Raw genomic sequence first — 12778 nt, 5'->3', positions numbered from 1 at the left:
GTGAGAAAATGAAACAAAATTAAGCTAGCCTTATTATATTTTTCAGGCTCTTTGTAGCCTGCAGTCCTCCTTTTCTCACAAACCACTAGAATTTAATTTGAGTAGTTCAGACAACCTACGGTCAGATGCAGAATTGATTTATAGATGCTGCTATTAAAAGCTGATTATGTGCACACGAAACAAACTGTAGAGCTCAATTAATTAGAATGCCTCCTTCAAAGACTCTTCTGCAGGAGTTTGTTTTATAATTTAGTTCGTACTGTACGTTTAGCTTTAGATGCACTTCAGAAAGTCAAGAGCACACCCTTTGCTAAGGCAAGTTATCCATTCCATTTAATAACTGTTTGTTTTTATTGTGGACTGGAAAACATCTGTAATGAATGGCTTGTCCTAAACCATATTTGCATGTAGTCTTTTCACTGTGCAATTTAGTACGCTGCTGGTGCTGTGTATGGAAGTTTTCCTGCTTACCTCTGGTAACTTGTTCATGGCTACTTCCAACACCTTTTTTTATCTTTTTTTTTTTTTTGCAAGGCAGAGCTTGGCTAGTAATAGCTGGAGCAGTTGCCCGATACAGTTCCTCGTATGTTTGCATGAATTCAGTTGTCACCATAGGGATGAGGAGAAGGAATTAAAGGCTGGTGGCAGAACAAAGGGTGAAACCACCTCTTTCTGCAGCGCAAGTTTAGACTGGCGGACGTGCCTTTGGACTTGTGGAGTGAGTACTGTTAAAAGTTAGACTTACTATCTTGGTTATAGCGTAGTGACTGTCATGTCATGAGCATGACTGAAATATCAATGTCTACACTTGACACCTCTAGGAGACACTTGTGTGGCTTTGGTGTTTGCTGCAAAGCTCTGACTGCAGATTGTCTGTGAGAGGGAAAATGAGTCCCAGTTGTGATGGTTGTTGCAAGCGCATGGTAGAGGCAGCCACTCAGATTGCCCTCTGAAGGGTTGACTTCCTGCAGGTCTTATGGTCAGTGGTTTTCTTCACTGGGTTTTCAGCTTGCTTTGCAATGTTAGATTTTAAAAGACTTGGTTTTCTGCATCTGTGGCCAGCTGATCACCTCATAACTAGGTGTTGCAGCTGAAGGTTGACCACCACCTACTGTCAGTCTGTGTCTTTGTAAATCATTATCATTGCCAGCTATGGTATGAGTTAATTCTCCCTTCCTCCAGCCTCCTTCCCCCAGTCTGCTGTGTTGTTTTCAGTACTTTTACTAACTTGCATATCTCAAACCAGCTGCATGTATTACCACATGAGCGTTATTATTCCTTGTAAAGGCATTTCCGTGCTATAACCTTTGACTTGAACAAGGAGTGCGACATGCTTTGAGTTTGGGTTTTTGTTCCTTTCATTGTCACTTTGCACTTCATTTTTCTATAAATTAAAGATGGAGTGTTGACACTATGGGTTTGTGAGTTGTTATGGTGTGGTCACACCAAACGTGCAATATTCTAGGAAAGTAAACCCAATATGTAGGTATTATGGCTAGAGACAAATTTCTCATTCAAACTAATAGTTCTCTCCTTATTTTTGCACTCTAATATCACAAGATTTATGCCTTTGGTTTTGTGTATTAGAAATGTTCACAGTATGAAGTTTTTATGTAACTGTTGAGAAACCACAAATTATTATCTGAGATACACCAGTTTGATTTTCCAAGCTATTATGGAAGAAGTCCAGTTCCAGTAAAGTATTTTCCTCGGGTCTTAAAATGATTACTAGAAGCCAAATGTCAAGAGCAAGCCTGAATCAGTATTTATTGAGCACAGCTGGTGATCTATCAAGCACCTACCGCTAGTGTTCAAAGGCAGTTGGAATGAGGGATTTGCACTGTTGTGTTAGTGTAAAAAGAATGGATCTAATGGATCAAGGACCTTCAGGTGGTCTTTAAGAAATCCAGCTGGTGCCTGCCCTGAGCAAAGGGTGCTGTGCTTCATCAGAGTAGTAATAATTCAGAAGGCTGGGTTGCTTTTTGGTACAGCAAATATGAACTGACCTATTTGCAATACCAAAAGCGAGTGGCCATGTGTTTTGGCAACTTAATACTCTAGCAGTTAATGTGGCAATAATATATAGGCTTTCAGCATGATCTAATCGGGTCTTGATACTTTCATCTGTATACAAGAAGGTAGTGTAAGGTCGTGATGAATGGTTATAGGGTACCCAGATACGGCTTTATAGATAAAAGGATGGAAAACTCTCATTCAACCTAGTGATCGGGTAATGATTCACAGGGGTGACATGAATAGACATTAAAAAAGATTCCTCTCTTGCAGGCATAGAGACAGCTCTGTGTTTCCCCCTCCTCTTCCAGCGCAGCAATGAGCACTGGGAGGGCTCTGGAGAGCTCCAGGGATGGCGAGGGTTTGTTTTGTTGCTAAAGCACAGGCCATCTGTAGCACGGTGTTTGCATCCCAATAGCTTCAATTAGAATAAAAGTGCATGGAGGAGGAGGAGGAGGTAATTATTTATGTGGATTGGAACTGGCCTTGTATAATGGTAGGGGTGTTATGCATATACTTTCTTTCATCAGTTGCTAATGAGAATATCATAGGAATTTGGTGGAAATTAATATTTCTTTCTAACTGAAAAGTTGTGGATTTTATTTTTGTTAGGTAAGCATATTCTCCGTGGACTATTTTCCATCTCCAGCATAGAGCATTTATGATTTACACTGGTAGGGTGTGATAGTAGTTAAAAATAGGAATGATGTAGAGGGATAAACCAGGGGGTAACCGGGACAGAGAGGCACCCTAGTATTTTCCAGGGTTCAGAGCTGCGCAGGGATAATCTGCAATCTTTGGAAAAAGGTAGTTGTTCTGCATTTCTCATCTTCCTTATTACTACCATTTCATTGTCTTGAGGGAAACCTGGAAGAAATCCATTGGAGACAATGGGAACAGAACAAGAACACCCAGGGAATTTTCTGCAGTTCTGCTGTTTCCCACAATTCTGACCTGACTTCCTCTTTTTTGTCTTGCTTGACTTTTTTCCCTCCAATCCTCTTCCTATCTCTGTCTTTGCATCAAATTCACATTTGATATGTATACCTCCTATCTGTTCCTGCTGCCATATTAAACCATAAATATTGTGTGTCCAACTCCAATGTACATCCATGGAAATTGATAGTATCTATTCAGTACCTTAATGCCTCTATAGATTCCTGTGTGCTCACTCTCTAAATCAGAGTGAGACTGAAGTGTCCAGACCCAGGAGCTGTTGGATGAAGGACCTGCGCAGTTTCTTCACTAGCACGTTCGCGTGGATGTGTGCTTTATCAGCCCTGTATAAATGGCAGGGAGGTGAGAAATTATGATGTGGCAATCATCTTCATAGCCCTTTTTCTCCACCCTCCCCTTTTCTCCTAGCAACTCTTGCAATGTTTCAGGTGAGGAGGAATCAGCCTGAATTAATGTGGCTGAAAAAGCATAGGGTGTTCATGGTATATACTCTATAGGCTTGGTTTCTATAATCTTATCATCTACTGAAGTGAAAGAGAAATATCTCTACCAAGAAAGTTTAAAAGAAGTATAAAAGGTTGTTGGAGGGACAAGAGTGTTGTTACAAAGGAGTAACAATTATTAATACGTAAGCAAGATGACTTCCCACAGTGGTCTCAGCTTGCTCTGGGTTTTGTTTTCTCACTTTTATTTAGTTTAAGTTACAGGGCTCATCCTGACTGAGGCTTCTGAGGCTGCAAGCCCTTCAGGCAGGGGAGCTCTGCCCCTCAGGGCAGACACTCTTGACTACGCACACAAGCATGCAAACATAGTTTGATTATGCTTCATCAGATCATCTGTCATTAGTCAAAATGACATTGGGCTCATTTCAGTGTAAACATGTAATATGTTTGTGGGCCCAAAAGCAGACTGTAGATGTACTAATGGTAATGAACCTGTGATAGAAGAGGATGTTGGTTGGGCTTTCTAAGCTGAGAAACCCGTCTCCCCCTCATAGCATACAGGGTTGGAGGATGTGCTTTGCATCTAGGAATCAGACTCTACAGGCTTTTAAGTGAGTTCCACATCTGTATTTTCCTGTGTTCTTCTCTATCTTGGTAGGAAAGCTGCTGCTGAGAGTTGCAGTGCGTGAAGATCCCGTGATCGTGATTAGAGAATATGTTCCTTGTGTGTCCTTCCTCTGCTCTGTCTCTTGGGAGTAGATTGTTTATATTGCTAGAAATTGTTAATGCAGTTAAACTATCTTCCAGCATGCAAACCTATGTCATTCCACTCTGTTAGTGTCCCTTGGCTAAAAATGAACGCTTTGATGTAATTGTATTTGAGTTGCCTTATGATTTATTAACAATTCCATTAAAATACCATGGAATTCTGCTACAGTGAGGGAGTTATGCAATCCACAGTAGAAAAGACGTGAACTTTCACCAAAAAAAAAGCTTTACATGATCTTTTCTTTCTCCCTCTCCCCCCTTTTTTTTTTTCTGTCTTTTGGATTCCCCTTTGTAAAAAATGAATCAAATTCAACCTGGTGTGACAGTGTGCAGGAGCTTCGTTAGGATTGCAGGGTTGTACAGGTTGTTGCATTTCTTAAACACATATTAAAAAAATATTCCTGGTCCATAAAGCACAGTAAACTGCTGTTAATACAGAGTAGCATCTTCATAGATACAGCTTAAAGCATAAACCTGTTTTACAGCAGAACAGCAGTGTAAGCTTACTTGAGAGCTCAGCTCTGGCACTGCCGAAAGAAAAACAGTTTCTGTTGCGGTTAGCTCTCTGCTGCTGTTGCTGTCCTTGAATTAGTGTCCCTGAGCTAGAGCTGGATGGTCAAATTGCAATGACAAGAAGCTTGTGAATTGATTTAATTCTTACACAGTTGATTACACACACTAATGAATTGATTTTGTGCATTAAAAATATATATTAATTTTTTTCTAGTGTAATGTATTATGGAAAACCTTGGGAATTGTTTTTCTAGCATTTGACATCTTATTTTGTAAATTATCTCTCTAGAGGGCTTAAGGTTGGGCCTTTTTATTTTCTATGTGTGTTCCATGCAAATTCAGCAGAAACATTGCTTCAGTCTTGGTTGTGTGGGGTTTTTCAAAAGCAAAATCTTTATTGTGTGTGTGCAATTACTCCATCAAATGTTCATGACATCTTGTGCAAGAAGCAGCAGCAACATATTGCACAGCTGGAGTATATAGTGATTAATTAGTGACAATATATTTTGAAAGATGGTGAGTTTTTAAGTTAATTTATAACTATTACTTAAAGTTGAGTAAATTGTCCCTAAAGAGATGCTACTCTTTTTAAAAAATAAAATAAAATAAAAACAATTAATTGTGTGTAGCTATTAAGCATAACATTTTTGTAGAAGTCATTAAAAAGTTGCTCAGGTTGCGCTTCACAGCTCAGGCTCATGTCCAGTGTTGTCACTCTGTGCTTTGCTGCTACTGAGTCCATATTTAGGACAAGATATTAAAGGTACCATCTGGCCATCCATGGAGAAAGTAAAGGAGTTATGACCCTGTCTTAAAACCAAAACAACACTTCCCCCTCCCCCGAATAGAGTGGATGTCCTAGAAATGTGTTCTCTTTCATTGAAACGACTCCCATTGCATGTAAAAGCAGATGTTTAATAAAATACTTTGGTCCCTGCTTTTGCCTGTCTGTTTGTTTATGCTACTCAGGAGTAGCTTGTTATTTTGTAAGCTCTTTGAGTTGAGGATGTAAAGTAAAATAAGATTTTATACTGAGTGTTTTTTCTGTTACCTTTTTTTTAGATACTTCAAGAAGTGTCAAGGCATCTCCAGAAACAGCTGAAATCTTTTTTCAGAAGTTAAGAAATAAATTTGAATTCACAATCCTGGTGACCTTAAAACAAGCCCATTTGAATTCAGGGGTTATTCTCTCTATTCATCATTTAGATCACAGGTAAGTACTGCCACCTGTATGCTAGTTAATGAAAGCGGATGTATCTATGCAGTCAAAAATTGAACATAAATTAGGGCAAAATTGTTGTGTGGCAGGCCATTTGCAGATATTTATAGTGTTTGGGCAGGCATATTGTGCAGATCCATAAAAAATCACAAGTCCAAATCAGCCAAGGGAAAGTGGAACAGCTGTTACTCTTTAAACATCTCTTGCCACCAAGGGCACGAAAAGCCAGCTCTCTCTTGTCGTTCATAACCGTAAGGACCAGATCCTCAGCTGGTGTAAAACTGTCACGTCAATATAGCTACACTGATTCACGAAGCCTGGCCCTGTACGTCCACCTCTTCACCAGTTGGTTTTTAATGCTGCAAGCAGTTTAAATAAAGCAAAAAAAAATCCACCAGTTACGGGCTTACACCTCCCATGAACGGCGGAGCACTTTACTCAAAATGTCAGCCTTAAAAAACTAAAGTGAATGACACAGAGCATTTAAGGATTATCCCTTTGATAGGATAACGACTGCTAGAGAAATAAAATATTCTTTATATATCTGTCTGAGTAATAGCTATTAAAGATAACCGCCCCATGATTCTGTGACAGAACAAAAAGGCGTTTTAAAATGTGTACTTTCTAAGCAGTTATTAGCACAAGCAACAGATGATCTCTGCCTTAGGTTCATAGTCCTTTTTATTTTCCTGTGTACAATCCCAGAATTCTCTCTTGACAGTCTCACTACAAGATAGGGAAAAAAAAAGTAAAGACAGATGTTCAAGCAAAGCAAAATGTCTGTTTCTTTGACTTGAGTGTACAAGTTATTAGCAGGCATGGTGACAATTATTTAGTGGTGGAAGACGATCCAATTCTACTTTTATTCTATTTCCCAGAGGCCCCATCTTCTGCAATTCACCTATTTAAAAAACCAAACAAACCCCCCAAAATACTCCAAAACAAACAAGAAAAAGAAGAAAAAAAGGGAAAACATTCCCAAGGATCATTATGCCAGGTTTATAATAGCATGTTTAAACATTGCATGGGAGTGGCTGAGTGCCTTCTGTATGATGTTTACAGATGTTATATCATAGAAGAGCCAAGGGGCTTCATGTGCAGGAGCGAGCAATTTGCAAGGGACAGAACTGGGCAACTGTGATTATTGAGTTTTGAACTCGGACTGTACAACCATATGTGCAAATCATCCCAGATGGAAAAGTTTATTCTGTCTCAGATGTGAGACTAGGTCTGCAGAGCCAGCTGCGTCCTGACAAAGCTTGTTTCTACATTTGTAGGAAGAACACGGATTGATTGGGCTGCTGGTAGGGCTAATGCAGCTATATTTGAAGTTTCAAAATTAGAGATGAAACCTTCATGTGCCAAAATAGCTGCAGAGGTGGGCAAAGAGGTCACCAACGTGAAAGTCTCAGAGTCTGGAATAACCATAGCCTTTTGGAAAGGAGGCAATGTTTGCTAGAAAACCTTTCCTGGCCTCAGGAATGGCATGAAGACAGACATGCCGTAGAAGATCAAAAAAATGTGTAGTGTATAACTGAGTAAAACTCGACAAATAAACTTGGACGGTGGCCAACTGGGAGAAAACACTGCCACTTAGTGAACATAAAGAGTGATAAAAGTGCAAAAAATAATGTGCAATGAACTTTCATTGAAGGATTGCAGAAGAATTTGAGGTATTGTTTGGGAAAATTAATTAATTCTTGAAGTAAGTAAGGCTGGGCAAGTAGACCCGCCACTGCTCTTACACAAACAAGAATGCGTTCAATTGGTTCTATCCAGCCATAGCAAAGAAAAGGAAAGGTTAGAGCAGCGCTGGTGTCCACGTTGCATGGCCGTATAAGTGTAATGCTGCTTATCTCATTTGAATCTGAATCATCCATGTCATCTGCCTATGCCCATATAAAATATGGTTATAAAAAGGTGACAAACAGGACTCTGAAAATCCTATTATTTTATACTGGTATATTTTTATGGATGGGTGATTAGATTTTTAACAAAATATGGATAATGTTTTTACTTTTTGAAGAAATTTGCAGGTTTTATTTTTATATTTTCACCATCTTTTGTTTATCTGCATATTGGAAACTGTCTTAACTGCAATGGAAAGCATTTGTCAAGGTTTCTAGCTGAAATCAGGTCTGCATTGTGTGCATAGGTATTTTAACTGTGGATGTATAACTGAGTGGCACTGTTGAGCATTTCTGAGGCCCTTTTTTCTCTTAACTGTGCAAACTGTTAGTACTCTTATTGTAATGTTAAAATGTTAAAGCTATGAAAAATGAAGGCAATACCCAGTTCACACCTTGCTGAAAAAACCTCCTACCTCTGTTTTAGCCCATGTGACCTCTTTATCTTACTATGTCCTCTTAAGTGATGCCTGGTGTTTACAATTTTTTATATAGGGATATATGCTTTATGGTTTTGGGGTCTCCTTATAAGCTTTTGGATAATCAAAGAGGAAGAAAAAAGCCTTCTAGGTTATTTAGGCAAAGAGAGTCACTCATCAGGTCAGCTTTGGATGAATTAGCTAAAGAACAATCTACTTGTGCGTATTTCATTGCTTGCTTTGCGAGTTTATTAGGTAATCTATTTAAAAAGAAACTTGAAAAATTTGTTTTAAAAATGTTAGACCTAATTGATCCCCTTACAGTCAGGGAAAATCTTCATTATCTTCAGCAAGTGTAAAATCAGTCTCAACAAACGTATGGCCAGAAAGAGCTTGTGGCTGTTAAATTAGATGTGCCATTAAGCTTTTAATAAACACATTCTGGTTTATTCTGTGCTAGGATGTGCAGAAAGATGTCTGTGTGCCATAGTAGGGTTTGTTCTATTTAATTGTGCTAAAATGAGGGCTGACTCAGGTGCGGATCTAGCATCTCTGAGTCTCCTATAGTATCTCTTATGGTTTTCATTTTCTTTTATGATGAATGACAACAAAGACAAGAGAATGCAGAAGTTAAAAGGAAGCATTTGGATGGGTTACGTTAAATAACTGCTTCTTCAGTGCTGGATTTCCATGTCTCTGACCTTGCCCACTTCTAACCAGGGACTTGTCTGTAACAACACTTTAGCTGTTAACTTCTTGTGAACTCTCTGTCACAGCAGTCATCATAGTTGGTAGAAGTAGCAATGCCACTCCTTTGCACCAGCTTTAGCCTTGTATAGCTCCTCTGATGTCAAAAAAGTGCTTGTATTGAAGCGCTGCCTTGTGCAATAGAATCACACCTGGCTATATTCTTAATTTACAGAAGTCAGTACTAGCTCTTACTTTTCTGCAGTGAGGAGTGGAACGGTGGTGAGGAGGGCTGGAGGTGGCTGTAACTGGAGGATATAATCAGTTATCACACAAGTACCTTTTAATATGTTTTATTTTACAGAGGTTTCATAACAACTAATGGTTCTAGGGGAAAAGAATTTCTAGGGTACAAGAAAATCAAAATGTTTGTTTAAAAAGTGGAAAAAGGTATGTTCATTTATTCAGTGCCTTGGGAAATCTTTTATGCATTTTTGAAAGTAAGTCAGAGTAAACAACTCATCCTCTCTTTGCATGGGTCTAGGGACTTCGGTGCAAATATGCTAGGACATTTCCTAAATTGCAGTTACTATTTCAATTTTATAATTTTCTTTAAAACTATATACTTAAAATAGTTTACATGATTCAGAGCTTACTGATTCACTCTGTGTTGTCTAGTTTATGGGGGTTTTTTGTTGTTGTTTTTTCTTTTTTTGCTGGTTCGCTTTTGGAGAACATAAAAAATGAATACTTCCACTGAGATATGGTCATGCAACTACTTAAGGCTTTGAGTCTTAAGAAGTTGACAGGACTGCTCTCCCAAAGTTTCCTCTCTTAATGTCATGTGGTGAATGCTATCCCTGGGCTATCAGATAGATGCAGAAGTTCTCCATGTGAATCTGAGGCTTGGGCATTTGCTGAGCCTGGGCTGTTGCTGTCACCACAAAATGTAGCTCCTGAAAGGATTTTCTGCAGATATAGTCATCTTTTGTACTCTATTAAATACTTTTATTTTTCTTTTCCTAATTGAGTATCAAAGCAGTCTTCCCTTTTTATAATGATTATGCTTTTCCCTAGTATTTAATGTATTCAAATCTTTTAAAACTGATCTTAAAGTGAAGGAATCTGAAAAGATACCTGTAACCATCCCTTTCTAATTTGCTCATATTCTTCCACAGAAATTGCTTTTTCCCCCACTGACGAGAGCAGCCAAGAAGTTCAGGCAGTGATAGTTTTGGGTACAGCTTGGAGGTGATACTTTCAAGAAAACTCTTGTGGTGTCGGGGAATCCAAATTGCACATCAGTAATTGTTCAGATGAGTTCCAGACAGCTGAATGCATCTTTCTGGGCAGATTTATGTATGGCATATATCTGAAAGATAGAAGCTACAAATGTTTTCTTAACTTGAGAACATCACCTTGAGCACATAGAGTGCCCTGCCTAAAATGCATTGTACTTTACAATAACAAGGTAAATATTTTTAATTATGTTAATGAAGTGATGCCTTAAGTCCAAGTGGAAGCACTGTTAAACACTGATTGCTGTGTGCTTGCTCTCAGCCTTCAGTTTAACCTGTATTATCCTCCTCATTTCACTTCTGAATTTGTCTCACCTTCTTTTTGATGGAAGAATCAGCAGAGAGATGATTTTAATCTGCAACCGGGTTGTAATATGTGTTAGGTCTCACTATTACATGATATATTTTCATTTTACTGGCAACAGCGGAGTGATGTAATAAAGCTTTTTCCTCCCTTCATGGCTAGATGGCTTTATGCAACTAAAGTTGTATTCATATCTCTTGAGATACTGCGTATTAGGGCCCTTAAAGGATGAAATCGCTGGTTGCAGTTTAACCATTCTTTCCTTCAGTTAATGCTTTTTATATCCTGAAACGGAGCACTGAAATCAATAGAATATTATGGACAGGCATTCCCTATACTTAATTGTGTATCTCGACTAATTTATTCAGTTTCGGCCTTACTTAGCGTTTGTTTTCACAGCTGTCGGTGTCCTGTGACTATCTGCTGTCAAATGGGCTGCACTCTACAGCCGTTTCAGACTTCTTTCAGTGTCCAGGAGGAAATTATCTGCGACAATTTCTCTCTCTTACAGATTTAGCCGTACAAGGAGATAAGTTGCCAGAGGTGAACTCCCAATGCGTGAATTTTGTTCTGTCATTTGACCACTGTATTAAAATAGAGGTGGAACTGTATGTTCCCTGCTTTTGATGTATGAGTGTCTGTATTTCTGGACTGCAGTGTGAAGTTTCCTCTCTGACACCACAAAATCCGCTGCAAACACATTATGCTGAGAAAAACTTCCAATATTTACCACTTAAGCCAATACTGTAGAGTTATGTGGGTTTTGTTTGAGGGGTGCTCTCCCCCTCCCTATCAATAACTTGCAGAGTAGACGTTAGGTAAGAATAGCATAGGATTCATTTTCAAACATTTAAGCTGTATGTGGCTGTTCCCTGTGCCTAAAGAAGTTGTAGCTTATTTCTGCTTTTTAAACCACTCTGTGCTATTCTTTGCAGGAAGAGTGGAGGGTCATAATGTTCTGGATTTTTTGGGGTTTTTTTTTTTTTGGTAGGAAATCTCAGTTTCTTACTATTCTGACAATAATTATGAACCCTCTTAAATTTATTCATAACAATCAGTTGCTTTTGAATTGACTTCCTTTAGCGATTTACAACTCCTCTGGTGTCAGCCTTCTTTTCTTTTGATGCAGTTTGCATGTTTCATGAAAGGGTCAAAAAAAAAAAAAGTATTTTCTTTCGTTCATTCATTGCTTTTCTAGTGCCTGAGAAGATTCTGTGGGACAAAGGATTCTCTGTGTAGCCACTGACAGTTTGGCTTGGCTCTTGCTTATACCCCAAAAGAGAAAAGTTCCTTGTTTCTGTTGGTTTGGAAGATTAACTTCTATCCCCAGGTGATGATTGGAGGAGAGTATTTGTAAAGCAGCAGTTTTGTGTTATACTCTAATTTAATGTCTTCATAACATTGGGAATGACCTGTTTCTTTAAGTGTTGGTTGTAAGGGATAATATTAAATTGATTGATGCCTTGTCACTGTTGCCTGGGTTTTTTTGCTTCGGTTTAGTTTATGCTTCGTGACCAAAAGAAAAAAGAAAAAAAAGAAAAACAATTGCCAATAGGATGTAAATTCTTGTAATGCACTCACCTTAAAACCACCTTCCTGTAACTTTTGTTAAATCAAGTGTAGTCTGCCTGCCTGTCTGCTGATGTAAATCATTGCAGTGCCAACTCATCCAGGGTTATTTGGTCGAGAACTTATTACAAAATGCTCATACGAGCCCAGATCCTGTAGTTTGAGTTGAGACTAGTGACAGACCTACTTGAATAAGAGACAAAAGATTTTTCCCTGCCTAGGACTCTGAAAACCACCACTGAAATAGTTGAAAAGTGAGTTTTGACAGATGTCATTATTTTTCTCCTGTTGTTTGAAAGGATTTCTATTAATGAATAAATAACAAAGAAATTTGTATTCTGTCAGGGCAGGAAACAGAGAGAGTTATGTTGAAACTGGCTCTTGCTTTTACTAATATAAATATATTGGAAAGTTGTTTTTTATATTTGCAGTCCTCTTGCTCTCCATGGAGAAACTTTGTCAAGAAAGGGAGTGAGAGGGATGGTTTATGCCATTTGTTTTTACAGTGTTTGATCTGGGAAAGTTTCTTCCCTCCTCAATTTTTAGCAGAAAAGGAAGCTTCAGATAGACAAAATTGATTTTATTGGGGCTGTTTGATAGTGAGAACAAAATGGGAATAAATATATTCATAAATGGGGTTAGTGGGAGAGATGGGAGGTATGAGAGCAATTGCTCAAAGGC

General features: G+C 38.6%; 1 protein-coding gene across 1 annotated transcript in view; it reads left to right on the top strand.

Moving 5' to 3' along the window:
- The window catches only part of NELL2 (neural EGFL like 2), a 160603-nt gene that overhangs the window by 17843 nt on the left and 129982 nt on the right, over nucleotides 1-12778 (top strand). The window contains exon 3 of the mRNA XM_054806789.1: nucleotides 5757-5907. Within this exon, the coding sequence (XP_054662764.1) occupies nucleotides 5757-5907 (151 nt within the window). The remainder of the gene's footprint in view (nucleotides 1-5756; nucleotides 5908-12778) is intronic.

Source organism: Grus americana, chromosome 1 (genome assembly GCF_028858705.1).
Source record: "Grus americana isolate bGruAme1 chromosome 1, bGruAme1.mat, whole genome shotgun sequence".
In the NCBI taxonomy this organism is placed as follows: domain Eukaryota; kingdom Metazoa; phylum Chordata; class Aves; order Gruiformes; family Gruidae; genus Grus; species Grus americana.
The sequence above is the reverse complement of the archived record's forward strand: the minus strand, read 5'-3'. Positions and strand labels throughout refer to the sequence as shown.